Source organism: Trachurus japonicus, chromosome 15 (assembly GCF_045865225.1).
Source record: "Trachurus japonicus isolate A0001 chromosome 15, Traja_1.0".
Taxonomy (NCBI): Eukaryota; Metazoa; Chordata; class Actinopteri; order Carangiformes; family Carangidae; genus Trachurus; species Trachurus japonicus.
In genome coordinates this window covers 26,804,654-26,825,684 of record NC_140921.1, presented here as the reverse complement: position 1 = coordinate 26,825,684, position 21,031 = coordinate 26,804,654, and the positions used below count along the sequence as shown (strand labels likewise).

The following is a 21,031-nucleotide window of genomic DNA, read 5'->3' as shown; positions in this document are numbered from 1 at the left end:
CTTTTTTGACGATTTTTAAATTGATTTTTTTTTTCAAAGATCGATTTTTGTTTTGAATTTTTTAAAAATATTGTGCAATATGCATTCGTTAGCCTTTTTTTTTTTACATACAGAGAGTACAGGTTTTGAAAAGGGTTTAAATTCACTTTATAATGGAGTATGTTAATTTATAGGCTCCTACAGTATTTGTGTGCAGATAAATGTTAAAAATGCAGACTAAAAATTGAGAGAATCGGCAATATCGTAGAATCGCAATTTAAATCGAATCGCCATCCAAAAAGTCGTAGAAGAATCGAATCGGGAGAAAAGCATATCGTCCCAGCCCTAACTACATGACAGTGTACTCATGGAGGGATGCTGATTGAGACACAGCTCTGGTCAATGTGATGACAAGTTATGCATGAATGTCATTTGACAACCATACATTTTGAAAGAAAAATGCTGAGTAACCCTATGTCAAGAACATTGGAGGCGCTGAAGCCAGAGCCTCTTCATGACACAGTGTACATGCAGGAGAAAAGGAACAAAAAGACCAAACCAGGGTTACCATGGTGTCGTTTGGACGCCCTACTTAAGAAATGGGACAACTTGAAATTTTGTTCCCCCTAGCATCTTGCAATAGCAGTTACATGGACACACACACACGCACACCTCCAATTATAGTAGTAGCAGGGTAATAGCAGAAGGGCAGTGATTTTATTCTTCCAGACAGGACGACCAAGGGCTTTTTTGAGGCCGGACAGACTGTTCTTGACAGGCCTGGTCAGTCACCTGACCTCCGTCCAGCTGAGCGTCCGTTGCTAAGAACCAGAATAAACTCCAAATCAAACCAAGCCTGACATGAATATGGTTGTGTAATACAGGCCTGTCAAAGCCACACTTAAGCCTGATTTTCACCAAACTATGAAAACTGATGACTTCATATTAACTGGTCCAGTTAGTTTCCATTGAAGTGGAAACAGAGGGCTTCATGCAGGAGCTGCACTGTTCTATGTGCTCAGAGAGAAGACTTGAACCTCAGTGACCGCTTTAATTAGATTCCAATATGCTGAATATCTATGATCAGATATTATGCTAACAGCTTCTTCTCCTCTCTCTGTCTCTCCTTCCTCCTTTCTCCTCACAGTGAACTTTGACCACTTCCAGATCTTGCGGGCCATTGGGAAAGGCAGCTTTGGAAAGGTAATGTAACCTCCACCTCCCATGCAGTGGGTGTTTGTGTTCTGTTCTGTATACCTTCAATTACGCAGCACAGCAATTATCTCTTCTGAAGAATCACAGAAGGTGAGGCAGAAGGGGCTGCTGCAGTTCTCACCCCGTTACACTGCTTCCAAGATAAATAGTTTTTCTATTTTAACAATAGTTTATATAATTGTCTTAAGTCTCTCTTCACAAGGGGAGCTAATTTACTTTTTATTGCATGACAGTGAACCTTTAGCGAGTTTTGACTGCATGCCTCCATTTAATTACAGAGCAGCACAATAGTGTGGCTGCGTTTGACATCATGTTCAGTGGTTGGGCTGAATACAGCGGGGAGAGCAGCCCGCCTTGTGTCCGCACATTGTGAAACTAAATTATCGTTTTTCTCAGGTGCCAATATCACCATCAACTGATAAAACAGACAGTTTGGATTAGCTTGCGCGCCATTTGTCAGATGAAGCATCCTTTTGTGTTCCTATTGAATATCTGTATGAGACTTCAGTAATGAATTCATGGTGCGCTACGTGTGTGTGTGTGTGTGTGTGTGTGTGTGTTGTTACACAATTGGGCCCCTGAGATTGGAATAGTTTATCTTCATTTTGGATCCCAAATATCACGCCTAATATTTGTTCATTATATTTGTGCACGTCTTTGCAATTCTCTCTGCTTTGCTTCTCAAAACACAATCTTTTTTTTTTCAAATACATGTCCCTCTGTTATATGGGAAGTCATTGCCCAATGCTGCATACATTACCATGAGAATTTATGTTAATTTTTTTTACTTATTGCTTTGTTCCCTCAAGCTGCTGTCACTTCCCCTATGATACTGAAGGGAATCTGCAGTAAGGAGGGAAATACACTGTGTTCAGGCTGAGCTTCAGAGGCTGAAGCAGGCCACAACCCAGATGTTTAGATATGTAGCCTACACTCTGGCCAGACTTTTTGGAGGAAGTGTTGCATGTAAGCTTGCACACGTTATGTTTTTTTTTGTTTGTTTTTTTAAAACCCAAACTCAGAGATCTTGAAATAAGCTGATGTGGTTGTGACAGATTAGATGGAAAGTAGGGGTGTGTGAAATCGATTCAGAATAAAATGTTCCAAAATTTAAAAAAATAAAAAAAATGAAACAAATCTGCTGGCTGTTGGCCTCCATTTCCTTAGAATTTAAAAGTTAGCATGTTTAACTGCACTATTTTTTTTTTTATAAAGAGGAACTTTTAATTTTGTTACTTAAGCAACATGTGATATTGCTTTTATGCAACGGTTTCAACAATTCCATCTAAGCAATGTGAAAAAGACACTTTAGTCATTCTGTCTTACAAAGCAGACTGGAGTAGATCTGAAGCAGAAATCATTATGAATCAAATCGTTTTGAATCGAAAATCGATTTTGAATCAAATCGTAGCCCCAAAAATCAGAATTGAATCTAATCGTGAGACAGTAAAAGATTCCCACCCCTAATGGAATGGGGGTTAGGGTTATGTTAATGGTGTGACTTCCCTTGAAGCCATCTGCCTCATCCAAAAGGCAGGAGAAATAGTAATGGTTAACAGTTACACAATAGCTGCACTGCCATCATGTTCACATAACATTTTATGCAGACACGTGCATGCACATACAGGCAAGCAGATGTCCTGAGAAAATGTGTCCTTGGTGGAGGTCGTCTTGTCTGTGTTATTTGGCCCACTGTGTCCTCACTCTGGGATCCTGCTGTGTGTGAATACTTATCAGCATGAGCCCTTAACTTTAAAGTAAATCTGTGTGTATGTCAGCATGAAGATGGAAATAAATAAGATGGGTGCATGCACCACAACCTGTAGTCGGCATCAGATAATACACAAAAGAAACTATGATGTAAGACAATTTGGTGATAGTGGAAGATAAAGCATTGTGTAAGTCAGAGAACAGAAAGACACTGATGTGTCTGCAGCACTGTGAAACATGTTCTCCAAGAAAATTTGGCGGGCATGATGTGGTTATGTACTGCATGTGTGTGTGTGTTTGTGTGTTGATGTGGATTTGTGAAAGTGACAGCATGTGTGTTGGGGGTGTCGCTCTCACACAGCAGGGAGTGGTGAGGTGTAGGCTGGAGCTGGGAGAGGGGAGGCAGAGGAAACCCCCTCTTGGAAATCCCATCTGCAAAGATGGCTAACACTGGTTTTACTCTCCTTCTCTTTCCATCTCCATTTTTTTAATCTGCATGCATTTTAGTGCTGCTATCGTTCTCCACCACTCTTCTTCCTGTGTCTTGTGACAGATATTTTTCTGTCACAAGCTCTTGTCATGTTATCAGGAGGTACACAAATTATGTAACTAGGGATGTCACGATTACTTGTTTCCACAATTAACCGTGGTATTAAACGCCACAATTAATTAATCGTAAAGATTCCTGAATACTGTTACTTTCCAAAAAAAGATGATGTTGGAACCATATGGGCATATGTGCGCCAAAATAAAGGTAAATGTACAGATACTGGTCCGTTTAACGTAATGTTGAATTGGTAGGAATTTAGATGTTAGCATGACATTTGTTATAAAAAAGCAAAACAAAACCAAACATAAAAGATTAAAATAAATGTAAACATTTGGTATAGATGACAATTTATGACCTGAATATTTCAAACATTTCCCCTGGGGGATTAATAATTGGTCCTATATTAATAGATACTGTGAATGTTTTGTGTAAACAATGAGTAATGTAATTAGTGACTATATTTGAGCATTTTACACATTCATAGTGTTGTGAAATTAATGAATGCATAATAATCGTGATAATCGTAACACCGTGATTATTTCTTTGACAATAATCGTACCAAGGAAATGTATTCGTGACATCTCTATATGTAACTGATTTCATAGTTTTTTATTACATCCATTGATTGTTGCTGAACATCAACCTGCATCACATTTCTGACAATGTTAGGTATTAAAGAATATCAATATCCTCGAAATGTGAATGCTGCTGCCCACATTTACAAAAAAGGAAATGTCAGATGTGATACAAAGTGATGCCGAATACACTGGTTGGTTTCTCACTGGAAGCAGGTGGTGGTGATCGTCACTTGATGAAAAGATCTTCAGCCATTGTTGCGTAGACTAGAGGTGGTAGACCTGGGTTGAGATGCGTCTTCAGGGCAGAGAGGAGGCTGCACTGAACTGGAAAGAGATGGAAGCAAAGATGTGATAGACAACAGTTAATGTCGGCGTTGGTTTCCACCTCTGAGGAGAGAAGCTGCTGGGGGATGAAGGATCAACAGCAACAGCAAAACTGTATTTTTAAGGTGCCATTAGACAACTATAGTGTTGTTTCTTATAACACTTGTTGATAGATCTGGTTACAATCTTGTCAAGGCTCTATGATACAATATAAGTTTATAGGCATTTCAGATAGTGTGATGAATGAATCACAGTGTTGATGTAAATGAGAGAACAGGCATGTTAGCAGCTTGTGTCATCCATCTGCAGTTCCATGTGCTTTTTGTCTTAAAAGACACATACATTTTTTTTTTCCTCTTAATGCCTTCATTTTGTTTTTTTGCACAAGTCTTAGCCTTAGTCAGCCGAGTGTGTTCCCTGTGATTTGGTCGGTTGGTATATTTGACACCGTCTAGTAGGGATGCACCGATCTGGCTTCTTCAGTCCCAATGCTGATACGGAAACCTGGGAATAGTGTATCGGCCGATACCCGGCACTGTTGAATTAATAAACTGTACACCTTGCCATGTGGAAGACAGTGAAGGCATCAGGCCTTTAAAGGTATTGTTCAACATTTTGGAAAATTCTCCTATCACCATAATCCCTATAGTCATAGCAGTAGGTTCATTATCTTTAATTATCGGTGCATGTTGTTTTGAGATCCGCGGGGCAGAGACGTGAGCTAAATTTCTGACGCTGGGTTTGAGGAGTTGAACATGAGAGCAGGTTCTGCAGAGTGCAGCTTTGCAGCAAAGCCCAGTTGCAGTGTAGCCCTCACACAATGGAGGAGGCACAGAATTTGATCCATTCAGTCCGATTACGTTTGGAAAGTCTAGAAGAGTGTGAGGGACCGGAGCGGCCTCCCCACGTAAAGGGGATCAGGGCAGACCAGACTTAGGTGATGGAGGTTGGAAACAGAGCCAGCGAAGCGTCGAGTGCCAAAAGACAAGGTTTTTTATTTTACAAAAAAATCAACAATAATCAACACACCCTCTGAGGGCAAAAACAGGTCCAAAAAACGACCCTACCCTAACCTCACACCAGGTTAGAACTGACCTCATAGCCTCACACCAGGCTAGAGCACCTTTCCTCAGAGCTGCCCGGAAGCCAAATGCCACTCCCTTAAATACAGCTGCTGTGAGTTAACTTAATTGGGGCAAACCATTACTGCAGGGCAAACCAAACACTATAACGGTCCCTCAAACACATCATTTACATCAATACACACCAGAATAAACAATACATAACATATTTTAACCTTGTACAATCTTTCACATATCCACACAATACCTGTGCAACATGATCACATAAAACCATATAATACACAAAGACAAACACCCCTGAGCACCATGGGCTATGCCCACCCGGGCCCGCGCTCGTTAAAGACCGCCCCTGCAGCGGCGCGCTTCCACAGAGGAGCAGTGGAGCTGGACCGGGAGTGCAGGTGAATGTTGCGTGTAAATGAATGTATGCAGGACCAGAGTCTTTACCAGTGAACAGATGAAGAGTGGGACGAGTAGTGGGTACCTCACTACACGCCAGGATGGTAGGAAGGAGTGTAAACTGTCTCAGGTGACTTGTGGGTGTGGTGAGTGCGAGCAGCGGCGCACCGCGTTCCCAACACCGGTGAACAAAGCACGACCCCAAACACACATATTATAAACATACACAACGTCTTCATAGAGTCTGTAGAATAATATGTGGGAGTGTGTGCGGGTGTATGACTGTGCGTGTGTGTACAAATGTCCGAGAAAAGTCTCTCATCGCTCCCACGTGGGCCACGCCAACCCGTGGCGTTCAACCCAAGAGACAGTGAGAAGGGGGGGGGGTGCTCACCTTCTCACATTTCCCTCCCCCTCTGGAGTCTCGGCAACAGGGTGGCGAGACAAGACTGCTAGCGTTCTGCTTGCCCACACGCCACTGCTGCTGCTGGTTCTGGAGCTCCTGGCGATGTCGGACTGGCTGGGACTGGAGCCCCAGAGCTCCCCCTCCCCCAGTGGGAAGTGGAGACCCCCTGGTTGACGCCCGCGCAGGAGAAAAGGTGGACGTCCTCGCTCAGCCTCGACGTCATCCCCGAGCCGATTCAGCCGGAACTGGACGCCCTGCCACTGCTGCTCCTGTGTCCGCGCCTCCCTCTTCTGGGTTTGCAGGGCGTTGACAAGGAGCGGATGCAAGGTGGCCATGATCACACCCCTCCAGCTGATCTCTGCCCGATGCCTGGGCCCCGGCCTCACCGTCCGGCTGCACCTCCTCTTCCTCGGCTTCATCTCGGGTCAGCCTGGGGCAATCCATCCTTCCCCAGGCCCGTCCGTCTTGCACCACACGGCCTCGCTTCCCAGCTCGTCCTCGTGTTCCACCTCCTCTCTCCAGCTTCTCAGGTGGTGCCCCAGATCCCACCACTGCCACCAAATGTGAGGGACCGGAGCGGCCTCCCCACGTAAAGGGGATCAGGGCAGACCAGACTTAGGTGATGGAGGTTGGAAACAGAGCCAGCGAAGCGTCGAGTGCCAAAAGACAAGGTTTTTTATTTTACAAAAAAATCAATAATAATCAACACACCCTCTGAGGGCAAAAACAGGTCCAAAAAATGACCCTACCCTAACCTCACACCAGGTTAGAACTGACCTCATAGCCTCACACCAGGCTAGAGCACCTTTCCTCAGAGCCGCCCGGAAGCCAAATGCCACTCCCTTAAATACAGCTGCTGTGAGTTAACTTAATTGGGGCAAACCATTACTGCAGGGCAAACCAAACACTATAACGGTCCCTCAAACACATCATTTACATCAATACACACCAGAATAAACAATACATAACATATTTTAACCTTGTACAATCTTTCACATATCCACACAATACCTGTGCAACATGATCACATACAACCATATGATACAACAAGACAAACACCCCTGAGCACCATGGGCTATGCCCACCCGGGCCCGCGCTCGTTAAAGACCGCCCCTGCAGCGGCGCGCTTCCACAGAGGAGCAGTGGAGCTGGACCGGGAGTGCAGGTGAATGTTGCGTGTAAATGAATGTATGCAGGACCAGAGTCTTTACCAGTGAACAGATGAAGAGTGGGACGAGTAGTGGGTACCTCACTACACGCCAGGATGGTAGGAAGGAGTGTAAACTGTCTCAGGTGACTTGTGGGTGTGGTGAGTGCGAGCAGCGGCGCACCGCGTTCCCAACACCGGTGAACAAAGCACGACCCCAAACACACATATTATAAACATACACAACGTCTTCATAGAGTCTGTAGAATAATATGTGGGAGTGTGTGCGGGTGTATGACTGTGCGTGTGTGTACACATGTCCGAGAAAAGTCTCTCATCGCTCCCACGTGGGCCACGCCAACCCGTGGCGTTCAACCCAAGAGACAGTGAGAAGGGGGGGGGTGCTCACCTTCTCACAAAGAGCCACACGATTAAATTATTTTATAGTTAGCCGAGAGCTAAAGTGGAAGTTAGCCGGCTAACTCAGCGTAGCACTAGCTCGGCTGAAGTCAGTGCGCCCACTTCCGTTTTTTTCCCAAATACGAATCCGAATCCGAAGTTTTTTTTAATAGCCCGAATCTGAATACGAATACAAATAGTGCACTGGCTGTACACCTCTAGTCTTGATGTTACATAATTAAACATGATTATTTCATAGCATGGTGAATTAGCCATAGCCACAGAGCTGGCCCAGGGCAGAGGCCAGAGGTGACAGAGTGGCTCTGTGTACAGTCAGTGCTACAGACAGTTGCATTTCTAGAGGCACCATGGGAAGAACTGTCTTCTCCTCTGGGGCCACGGGCTGATGACCAACCTCATTACCTCACACAGCTTTACAAACGATCTGCAACATCCTGAATTTGTCACACCATTAAGAACTCCTTCAACTCCTTCTCTCCCATTTGACATATGAAGGCATTTCACCTTTTCCTTCCACCACCGGAGTTGAAAATAACAGAAGACCTGAAGGTTTTGAGGAAAGATTTCAGATAACTAACAGAATCATTAACAGAATAATCAGTTTTGTCAGAAAACGGATTATTGAGGAGCATGTCAACGCATCAAACGCATTATTAGCATTAACGGATTACTCCAAATAATCATTTATTAATGTGCAATTAAACGCACTCATTGACACTAAAATAATAATGGGGATTCAGACAATACAAGTGCTGCTCTTGGTGGGGCGTGCCATTAAAGGTATCAGTGGAAATGAAATCCAGGAATCCAGGAAGTCCAGCTGAAGTAACTCGTTTAATAGCTTATGATACCAGACACCAACTGTCTCCAGCTACAACAGCATCTTATGTTTGACTTCAATGAAAGTTAAAGGGGAATGCAAGTCCGGTCTCTTCTCCTCTGTGTTGCTAACCCTCCTCTCCTCCATGTGCATTTGTTTTCAATGAAGCCAGCAAGAAAGCAATCCATGGAGCAGTGGATAACGCCATATATAATGTTACGAATTTACGAATTTACACCGGGTCGGAGGCTCTGATCTTATAAGGTTGGTTTTCAGCCAAGAGACGCTAGGTGGAAGGCAGAGAGCCTCCATTCTCCCTGGAACTAGTTACAAGTCATTTATTTAACCAGCACTATAGGACTCTGAAGCTGCTTCATTAAGGTCAAATTTATGTATTTATGTTGCTCAGTGTGAAAACGAATTTCCCTATGGGACAATAAAGGCATTCTATCTTCTATCTATCTAAAGGTAGCATAGTTAAGGTCAAAATCCTGCATACTTGTTAACGTTAAATGTTAAAACTGTGGGCCCATCTGTCACAGTTTGTTGCAAGAGGTACAAGCAGACATTTCCATACCAACACAAGGGTTTAAGATCGTGAAGTGAAATCTTGACTAAGGTTGCGTAGTTTGCACTTGGTATTTAAGTTTTAATGTGTCTCTGTCCTGGGGCATCGTCCTCCTGTACCTCCTTCTGATGCAGCAGTGCTTACACCTCTCTCCTTCCCCTTCCTCTCCTTTTGTTACACCAGCGCCATAGTTTCTCTCTCACAATTTAATTCAAGTGTTTTATGGGCAGTAAAGAACCTGTGTTGGATATGTGATAAGTATTACAGGAAATAAAATATGGCATTAATGTTGTTTGAGTCTCTCTTCACTTCTAGCCCAGATGTTTTGGAGCATCCATCCTCTTGCAGTTGGGGAGGGGGGTGATGGCAGGTGAAGGATATACTCTAGCTTACTATACATGGCTGCCAGAGGGCTGGATGGCCATACACAGCACCACAGTAAGGATAACTACTGCTCCCCTGCTGTTCCCTCGCTCCTCCTTTGCCTTTTCCCCCCTAAGCATCACACACTCGCCCCCCCTTAGTCGCTCCATCTTCTCATCTCAGGCTGCATATGAGACTATGCTATTCCTGCTGCAGGCCTCATTAAGGCTTGTGCTGGAGAGCTTGAGGGATGGGCTGACACTTGAGGGGGGTTGAGGGGGGGGGTGTAGCAGTGATCGGCACTGACAAGAGTTTAGTGACAGCTCCTTAATGCCAGCAGTCAGATTGGCAGGTAAACATCTAAACAGAGGCGGTAGAGCGCAAGGGGAGGTGGATGGAGAGAGACAAGGAAGGTCAGAGGTAGGATATGAGCTCAGCTGGTGGTTTTCCACATCCTCATATACACTGCAGCGCGCACTCACACGTCAGTGGGGAGAAACCCTCATTAGGACAGACTGTAGTGAACATAGAGAAGTAGATGAACATAGACAGGTGGTAGAAATAAGTGTGACCGGAGGAGAGAAAGAGATGAGGGCAGTGAGAGTGGCTTTGACACCTTCATCATATAAGGAGGAGGGAGGGGGGGTGGGGGGCACCAGCATCTGTGAAAAAGGTCAGGAGACGATGAAGTCTTTGTTAGTGTTTTCTCTTCACCCCTGCAGGGTTCACCAGAGTCCTCCGGCCTCTGAACATTCACAGCCTCTCCTTCATCTTTACTTCTGAGCTGCAGGGGATGAAATTAGGAAAATACCTTGGGGGCAATTTTGGCCCCCAAAGTCCAAAAAAATGGGTTCATTTTCAAAATGTCTGGGGGCCATCTAAAAAAAAAAAATTATACTGCTAGCAAAAATGACTGTGGTAGTGTCTTCACTCTTCAGTTTAAACCACTAGATATAAAAAAAATGGGTTATATAAAGTTATGGTTGCTAAATATTACTCATATTTTCTATAATTCAAGCTGTTTTAATTTGATTTTAATATTTTTAGCCTTCTATGAGAATGAGAATATTGCTGGTAGGCTATTGTCAAAAATAAACGGTCAGAGATATTATAGACATTACCACTGCACTGCTCGACCGTTTATTTTTGTAAAGAAATCATCACAACAAGGATCATATCTTAACAAAATATTGAAATGAACGAGTTTTGTGGCAGACAATGTGTTATAGAGGCTGCATTCCGCTACCTTGTAGACTCGCATTATATGGATATACGCGACTCTCGGCTGGATCTAATTTCGTCGGAACGACTTGTAATGACACCAAAGTGACACTAAAGTTATCTGGGTGAGTAAATGATCGTATTTTATGTTAGAAATAAGGTCCAGATTGTAAAAAAACGGCAATTCCCCTTTAAACATAAAAGGAAGCTGCAGCACAGGACGTGTTTGTTCTGATTATATGTTTTTATATATGATTATATCAGCGCAATCTTGTTTATTTACATTATATTAAGCCTATATCAGGAGAATAATGAGATGCAATGGTAAATGAATAAAAATAAAATTATAGTTTAATAATGTACAAATATAAATATAGTATATTTGTTTCGAAAACTTGGCCCCTGGTACATGGTTTTTGGGGGCCAAATGGCTCGTGGCTAAATTTCTGACGCTGGGTTTGAGGAGTTGAACATGAGAGCAGGTTCTGCAGAGTGCAGCTTTGCAGCAAAGCCCAGTTGCAGTGTAGCCCTCAGCAACCTATTAGCCTAGAAACAGATGCTCCTCCATTACACTACTCTTCTATAGGACTCAGAACAAAGCTGCAGAGTCACTAGAAGAAGCAAGAGCCTTAATAAAGCAGCTTCAGGGGATGACGAGCATCCACAGAGCTCCGAAGTCTAAACCTCCAAACGCCCCATGCTCATTTGTTTTGTATTCATTTTATAATTTTACCCATCTATATTTTTGTTGACAAAAGCTGGGCACATTCGGTGCCCAGAAGAAATAGGCCATTTGGAGGCGTTAATATTAACATTCCTGCCAACTAAATGTAATATACATGGTGAAACACAGAGAATGGCAGCAGTGGTGTGTGCCAGAGCGTTGTCAGGACCTCAAAAAAAAAAAAATCCCCACAATGCATCGTATTTCATCAACATTCCAGTAAGCCCGGCTTTGTACTGAGAACCACACATGTTGGAGAGAAATGTATCACGAGCATTTCCATCAATAATATAGTTAATTCTTCCTGGCTGTCATTATCATTCCTACCATTCTTCCCCAGAGAATACCAGAACTCTCAGTATGAATTCATATGTACTGTATTATTTAACTTCACCGCCTGTGTTGGCCAGAAGCAAGAGAGTTTTGTTCCACCTCCACATTTTTGATATCTGTGCTGCTCCGTAGAGAATGAATTGCAAAACTGTGTCTTGGGATGAGGTTACATCTTCTGATTAGAATCTGATAGAACAATGATAAAATGACTCTCATCTGGCTTTGAAATGTCAGATAAGACTTCCATCAGCCTGCAAACTCAGCATCCTTTCATCACAAGTATTGCTGGCCTGGCCTACACATCAGGGCAGATGAAAGACTTGAAGATATTTGAAGATACTGGGAAATGACATTTTGGGTATGGGCGGCTGCATTAGTCAACTCTCCAAAATGGACATAAATTAACAATTGTTAGTGGTGTACATGGGTCTAGGGCTTGGCAATGACTTGGCAATCATTATTACAAGCTTTTAAAATGTTAGAATTTATCATCAATTAATTCATGAACTCTTTAAAGAGTCCTTAAACCAAAACTGTATGAGCAGTTTTCCTTAAAGGAGTCATCACCCGGAAATCACATTTTTCCTTGTTAAAACATGTATACTGGTGTTGGACCTCAGTGGAAACTTGCCTGAAAACCTGGGGTTTGAAAGTGGCTGAGTTTTTTCGTTTGGGCTCTTTGTTTAAGCCAGAGTAGCTCATGAGGCTGCACACCACAAAATTACGAGATTTGGATTCTGCTCCTACGGTGACGTCACCGTGGAGACTGCTTTTATAAACACACCTCTCTTCCACCACCCCGACTTCTGCCGCGCCGCCATTACTTATTGTTTTATTTCCCACTGTAGCGCTGTTATTTCGTCACTTTATTAAGTTTTAATAATTTTTCATGCAAGAAAGTAAGGGTTTAGATCCCCAATGTGCGGTTAGTTTATCCAAATGACGGCTGTTTAGAAGTTTTCTCCGCGTTGGGAGAAGTGAGGTGCAGCCAGCTGCAGCGAGCCGAGCACCTGACAGAGGAGCGCAGGAGTGACTGTCAGCAACCCACCTGCAGCGCTCGTTTAGCCGGCCGAACGACATCATCGTGCCGCCGGAGGAAACGGACGTTAATTTATTAAGTTTTAATATTTTTTCATGCGAGAAAGTAAGGGTTTAGATCCCCAATGTGCGGTTAGTTTATCCAAATGACGGCTGTTTAGAAGTTAGCTCCGCGTTGGGAGAAGTGAGGTGCAGCCAGCTGCAGTGAGCACCAGAGGAGCGGAGGAGGAGTGACTCCTCAACCCGCCTGCAGTGCTTGTTTAGCCGGCCGATAACGACGCCGTCGTGCCGCCGGAGGAAACGATCGTTACTTATTAAGTTTTAATATTTTTTCATGCGGGAAAGTAAGAGTTTAGATCCCCAATGTGTGGTTAGTTTATCCAAATGATGGCTTAGAAGTTTGCTTTGCGTTGGGAGAAGCGAAGCTCCAGCGAGGCAGAGGAGCGGAGAGTGACTCGTCAACAACCCGCCTGCAGCTGCTCGTTAACCGGTCAAACTACGTTGCCATGCCCGCGGAGGAAACGGTCGTTAATTAACTTACCCGCAGGTTAGTAGAGGTTTACCACCGACTGGTTAAATTCTGTAGCCTACGTACAGAAATCACCACATTTGTATCAATAAATACATGTTTTACAATGAACCGATTAAATTTTTTTTTATTTTATGAAGTTATAACATGGTTACGGTACACGACAGAGCAGCATAGTATGCGGTTTCCAATACAGCCTGCATGTAGCCCACTGGGCCAGCCACCATTCCGGCTCTGTCCTTCCTGCGTCCAATCAATGCGCGCCTCATTACATATTAATACAATGAACATCCGGACCAGTCAAAACCTCGCGCTTACTCTCACGAGAGAAAGTTGCCGTATGGAAAAGTGTCAGAACAAGCTCTATGTTTGAATTTAAAAAAAAAAAAAGTTTCCAATAAGTTTTAAGAACTGATTCAAAGCAATTTAAGGGGGATTGGATACATAAAAAAACAGGTGATGACTCCTTTAACTCTTTTACTGCCTTTTATATTGGCAGAAACTAAAACTAAAACCTGTGCCTCAGTGTTTGCTCTGTGTCATATCACTCCAGTCCACACAGATTAATGGTAATTGGATGGGTTTGAGGCAGATGACTGTAATATTTTCTTTTAACCCCTTTTCACTAACTCGACTGGGTTTTTGTTTTTTTTTCCACTAGAGACAGTTTTTTGGTCTGGCGAGGTTCCAAGCGAGCCGAGCCGATATTAAAATATGACGTCAACCAACTGCTGGCCACTGATTGGCCAGAGTGTCTTCACTGGAAGAGTCATGAGTCTGTCAAGTGTTTGGAGCTGAGGAGAGGATTGAAAAAAGAGAGGTAGACGGAGCAATGCATTGATAGTTTCTTCATCTCTTCATTTATTTGGATCTCCATTTGCTTTGGCAAAGCCACTGCTACTCTTCCTGGAGTCCAGGAAGAGTTCATAGTTTACACTACTCACAAAAAGTTCATGCTACAGTGATATTCTATCATGAAAGCCTTTCAAGTAGAAGGATGCAATGGTCATTTCTTTATCTCAAACAAAAGCTAACAACAGTGGTGGCTATAGCACAACAAACATCTCAATGTCTCAATAAGTCTTGTCTTGGTCTCATGATTTCAACATTTGAGCATCGTGGAGAGGAGAGGGAGAGAGAAGAGGACTGAATACAAATTGTCACTGAACCAGAACTTTTAGTGGTTCAATGACAACTGAACCACTACATCAGATGGTGCTTGTGATTTTTGTGGTTAATCACCTTGTTAGAGAACAGCATGTTATTCAATAAGGACCGAAACATTGAACAATTGGACATGTGCATTCAAAAATAAATAATAAGTTCACCTGTAAAGGTTATAGTGCATTTTAGGTGCATTCTGAAATTTAATCCAAAAGCCAAACATCCCTAACTTTTTGTGAGTAGTGTAAATGTATTGCCCTAAGATATTATAGTAAGAGCTAACCTCTTAACATTTGCAACGGTATGGACTTGATTACAAAGAGTGTTTTTTAGGCTGAAATTGTGTCTAATTATTTACGATAAAGGAACATTATTTTCTATCATACCAAATTACTACTGAGTATGTGGGGTAGACTGTTTCCAACAGATCCACTGTAGTCTGTGCAGTTCACCCTGAGTGTGTGAAAGCTGCCCTCAGATGTCAAAGACCGTTCAGGTAGCAAATCTGTCCTGGACTGGTCTTTACTGGATATGGAGAATTTTACACTCCTGCAATCCCATCCAACCTACCTTCATTCTAAAAGACAATACTGAACCAGTGCTGTTTCTTTATTCTCATGTTTCCCACATGGATGGTTAACTGCTGATGATGCTAAGGTTTTACCAGAGGCATATAACTTTTCTTTGTTAATCATGTATAGCCACCAAGCACTGTATCTAAGAGTTTTCATTTTTAATATGAGCTGCAAACTTTAAAAGTCATCTCGAGACGTTTTTAATGAATTCTAGGAGCTATCATTAGCTTAATGACCTTGGTAGCTGCACCTATTAAAATCTGCTACAGATGTCACCTCATGTGGAAAAGGTAAGATTTGCCAATTAGAAATGAAAAGGCTGCTTTTTGTCTGTCTTTAAGATCGAGGCCTCATTGTTTCAATGAATACTAATTATTCCATGTATCACTGGTGCCAGTGTTATCACTGTAAGCTGCTGATGTGCTGTATGAGAACAAAAGGAAGGGGGCAGGGTGTGAATTGAACAGTTGTGTAATCTAAAGTGTGGTGGTCGGTCTGCAGGGTATGGATGGTGAACTGAGCTCAGGGAATGAAATCACTGCTGCAGAACTCAAATACCACATCCAATCATCCATCGCTGTGGTTAACAAGAGCAGGATCAAGGTAACAGGCAGGATGCCAATCATAACGGTCAGTTTAATCCCTCAGTGCAGTGGAGTTCATAAAGTTTCTGTGAGGTCATGGCACCTCGAGGCATCAAACAGCATTCATTTCCATTTTAACGATATGGAACAAGATGTGAGATAACAGCTTTCCACATCCAGTCATGCTGATGGATATGTATGATGTTCCACCTTTAATGAAACACACAGTTATACACCTCAGTACATTAAAGTACAGTGTATTCTTGTTAGTGAGCCTAAAGACAATGTACTAAATTGAGATAAGCCCTCAGGCACCTTTGTGGATCTTTAATCTCCTTCACGTTGTGTGATGCATGTCATGCTCATTACGCTGTCCTTCTATTTCTATTTTTTTTTTTCTTTCTCTGTGTGTTATAGAAATTGAAGTTAAGTGCAGACTCCAGACAAGCCTCTTTATGCAATTTGGTGTTTTTGCGCCAAGGGCATTATAGGATTTTTACATTATAGTTAAATCATTTGTACTGTAGTGTAGAAGTTCTCAGCTCTATTGTCTCTCTTTCATCTAAGAAGTGGTTGGTCTGGGTCAGTGCCACCAGAACAACCATCAGTTAGGGCGTTTTCACACCTGCAGTTGTTCCGATTCAGCAACTAAACCGATACAACTGTTGCGTTCTTTTTTCTGGGCCGTTTGTGTTCACATTGCATGATTCTAAAGCGGTACAGCGCTTTGCTCTGTGGAACAGCGCCATAGCAACGGCCCTAACAACACCCCATCAGCTGATCAGCAACAATGGCAACAATGAACCGCGGGCTGACTTGCAGTAGTGAGGAGGTTCAATTTCTTATTAATATTTGGGCAGACGAGTATTTAGTTTAAGTTCAATTTAAAAAAAAATGCCCAAGCTGACTGGTTTATGGCTGGGGCGAGACCTTGAAGTATGCCTATAATGTGCTATAGCTACAAATGTAGTCTAATAGGCTACATTATTTATTATTATTATTATTATTATTATTATTATTATTAGCTAGTGACCAAGCGTGCTGTCCGCTGTCTCAGTGCTGACACGTGAATGAATGACAGAGCGTGTCACTGCCCGTGAGAGAGAGAGAGACAGAGAGAGAGAGAGACAGGGAGAGAGAGAGAGACAGGGAGAGGGGTGGTCAGGTTGTGTTGGTCAAGCTGTGTTTTCAGTTTCAGGTGTCATAGTTATGTCAGATGAATTGTCCTCTAACACAGCCATTCTCAACCTTGGGGTCCCTCCCGACCCCAGTTGATGTGGCTGGAGGGGGCGAATGAACGACATGTTTCTTGGCATGCATTGCTGACCTGGGCATTGTTTCTTAATAAATTAGAAAAACTTTTCTTGTCATTCCCCTTTTCCGTGCATGGTTGAAGGAGATTGGCTTGCATCCACGCTCCACTCGCTCCTGCGCCGACAGGTCCTCGCATGTCACATAAACCAGCCCGGGTGTGTGGACACCGCATCAACTCGCCACCCGCATCTATTTAAACTCCGTCACTTTGTTTTGTTCTTTTGCCCTGATGAAAACCTCCAGGTCGGAATATTGGCCATGGAGACAAAACTACAGCAGCCAATTATTTTTTTCAGTGCAGGGATCAAGAACTAAAAAGGCAAAAAAAAAAAAACCCACCGCTGACAGCGCTGCGCTTTATCCATCATGCGTTCACACCGGCGTGTGTGTGTGTGTGTGTGTTGGGGCGGGGGGTCGCGGACAGCAGTGCATGTGAAATTGGGGGTCGCGACTCAAAAAGGTTGAGAACCACTGCTCTAACACACCCTACAGTTTGACTCTTTTCTTCTAGTAAACGGGCACCGTAGCATGACTAGTTATAGGGGTTGTTTGCGGAGCTCTGCCCGGTGCTGATCGCCGCGGGTCAGCTTGGAAAGGCTGGTGGACTCGTGGCTTGAGTTTGCGTCTTTCTTTTCTTTTGGCCACCGGCTTTCCTGTTTTAAGGCCAAGACGACACGCTGCTGATGCTCCATTATGTTTTTGGGGCAGTTGCCCGTGGTCCTCCTCCTCCGGTTGCCAGGTAACCAGTCAATTTGTTCCGATACATGTGTCGGTTGCGTTCTCACTACAAACGAACCGCTCCAGGGCTCGGATGGAAACGAGCCGAGACCGCCTCTCCCAAGCGATCTCGGCCCGCTTGTTTTGTTCCGCATCGAGCGCGATTGCTGTGTTCACATCTGACCAAACGAACCGATATATGACGTAAACGCTCCCTGTTTCGGAACAAATGGTCAGGTGTGAAAGCGCCCTTAAAGGTGAGGGTCATTTGAAACAGAATATTAGTGAGGAATGTTACAGTGTATTACACTGCCTGATATTGAACGTATTAATCTATAGTATTTATGAGCCATGACCTGACCCAGTCATAGGATGTGTAATGAGTTCAATCCAGTCAGTCACAGCTGATCGAGTCTTGTTTTAATCAGAGTCATGTGAAACATTTAGTCAATCACCTGATTAGAAAGCTGATGGTAAAGGTTAATGAACAGATACTTTGATAATTGGCTACTTAAGGATTTAAGAAAAGTGTTGCAGTGAATCAAATGGTAAGTTACAGTTTTTGGTTTTTTAAGGTGAAGAATTGGTCAAAAGGAGACATTCAGTAATGTTATTCTGCCTCTGCAAACTTATACTGTTGCTGGCAAAACACTTACATGATCTCTCAAGAAATAATTCACACATTAAATGATCTGTTTGATGAGAAGTAAGAATAATTGTTTAAATTCTAGTCACTGTTCCACAAAGTGAGGCACAGTGGTTTTCATATTGGGCAACAGAGAGCACTGGTATCTGAGCTATACAGATAGAGAGAGTTGAATTAGCCTCATAGTTGCATTATTTATACATCCTTATATTAGTCTTTGTAGTTTTAACATGGAGAGTTATTCAGATGGTTTTGGCTTTTCCATGTTGCATCACAACTCTGTATGATTGTTGCAAAGTAAATTTCCAGGAGCCTTCCATGGAAGGAATTTAGAAAATATTCCAAATCAGAAATTTAGCACGAGAATTAACCCCCATTTTCATCTATTATTTGTTAGTTAAAGCAGAAGTAAGCAGAATGTTTGTGTTAATATAAGTCTTAAATAGTTATATCTTCCGACAGCAATAACTTACATAGCGTGTTTGGTCTGAAACACGGGTCTGTCAGTCACTCTGCTCTGCTCTGAGCCGAGGAGACAACTTTCCTTGTATCCTACAACCTTTATCCAATGAGGAGAGAGAACGGCATGAAGGGCTGTGTGTGCAGCCAAGGGATGCGCGTGAATGTGGTGATGTAGGGACGAGGACCAATAGATCCATGACGAGGGCGGGGGCTGCTAACTCCATCGGCTGACAGGAAGTTAGCCAAAACGACCGGATTGCTTACTTCTGCTTTAAACATTAGCCTAATACCATAAATCAAATATCCATATCAAAACTTACCTGACTTGATGTAATCTACCAGCTCAAATCTGTGGCTTCAATAGTTTTGTGCTTTAGCCTTAAAACTCCAGGGTTTTAGAACTCACCTGTGCATGTGATGGAGGACTGCACGGTGCATGTAGGGGGCGTGGCCTCAATAGCCCTGCAGTAAGCTGTGTGCTGTGTGCATGTGATTGAGGAATAGCAGAGACATTCATGCTTGTGTTCAGTCTGGTTGGTTAAATCTATTTAGCCAATATTATGGTACAATACTGTATATTCCCCCCGACTATATTTAAGTGCCCTGTTTGTGCCCAGCCTTCAATTTTGTAAATTGACAGTTTATTCCAGTATAAACTTAGAAAATTCCTGGAATTTTGCAACCCTAATTGAGAGAAGCACTCACAAACTCTGCACTGTGTGTAAGTGTAGCCTACAGAATATCATGACCTGATGTGGCTGCACTGAAAGTGTCAACACATATTGTAAAGTTATTTGTCATCCCCTCGTACAGCAGCACCTACTTCCTCTCTTTGCCCATCTCAAAGAGATGTCTGATCCGCAGGGCTGCTTATTAATGGTCATGCCTGCCATAACACTGCATCCTGGAGCTGTGCAAATGGATGGCCCGGCTCAATATAAACACTCCCATTTCCTGCAGGCTGTCAGTAGCCACTGTGGAACAGAACACATCCAGTGGAATGAACCAAATGAAAGAGCAAATTATTCCTTCTTCTCCCTGCATGACATGTTCATCAGACCCTGAAAGTGTGTTTGCCTCACTTGCCCCTCTCAAAGCACTCTTGCTAAAATGCAGCATTTGTGAGTGTGTGTGTGCATGTGAGTGAGTGTGTGCATGCTTTTTCAGTGGACGATGAGCGTTAAACCATTGTACCACCAACAAACACACGATGAAACTTAATCTGAGGGGATGATGGATGTCAGCACTTAATGAACAGTATATTTCCGCTGAACTTAAGGGGAGAAACAGAAGATGCACTCTCCTCCCTTCCTCTTCCTCTCACCTCAGGCAGTGGTCTTCTATCTGTTTGTGCTGCCCCATGTGTCTCAGTCAGAGGCTCCTGGCCGACTTGGCACTCACCTGACCTAGAAAACGGAAAATCTGCAGCTTCCTGACTGCGTCCACTAAATTTAACACCCAACCCTTTTCTCCTCTCTGCAATCCTTGTTATCCCAGGAGCTTTAGGCCTTCTGACAACAATTGATAGGACTGCTAAGTATAGCAGAACAGTGGAGGGGATGAGGAGGAGGAAGAAGGCGGATTGTAAAGGTAAACAACATGCAGCCATCCCTGGGATTTAACAGCGACACTTCGCTTTGAAGCACGACATGAAAGAGCTTTTTTTTGTGTCCAAGTGATATGTTCAGCTAATAAGTGTTTAATAAGTGCATGTGTTGAAGGGGGCGCATAATATGGAGACAAACCAGAGGGAGGTCTGAGCAGACAGAGAGGAGCTGGAGGCTGAGCCCAAAGTTTTTTAACATATGAAAGATTTAGAGCAGCAGAAAGGGAGTTTGGGCTTCTATTTTTATTTGTTGAGAATCACCTGCCAAGAGGCCGGGCGCTTGAGGACACACAGAGGGGGACTACAGGTCACTTGAGACCTTAAAGGAGACATGATAACAAAATACTGCTTATGTTAACTACTGTGACTAATGATGCTACACGTATGGTGCTGTCAATACTGTGTATAAGTAAGGCTCTTCTTTACTCCTGTTTATATTTTTATCTGCCTTAATCAAATAACTTAAGACATTTCCCATAAACCCTCAATTTTTGGTATAAAAGACAGGGTTGGTACATTTTGAAAAAACCTGGAAAAGTCTTGGAAACCTAAGAACA

At 43.2% G+C, this 21,031-nt stretch overlaps 1 protein-coding gene across 1 annotated transcript in view; it reads left to right on the top strand.

Moving 5' to 3' along the window:
- stk32c (serine/threonine kinase 32C) overlaps positions 1-21,031 on the top strand; it is a 120,606-nt gene that overhangs the window by 47,917 nt on the left and 51,658 nt on the right. The window contains exon 2 of the mRNA XM_085800805.1: positions 1,127-1,182. Coding sequence (XP_085656931.1) covers positions 1,127-1,182 — 56 coding nt within the window. The remainder of the gene's footprint in view (positions 1-1,126; positions 1,183-21,031) is intronic.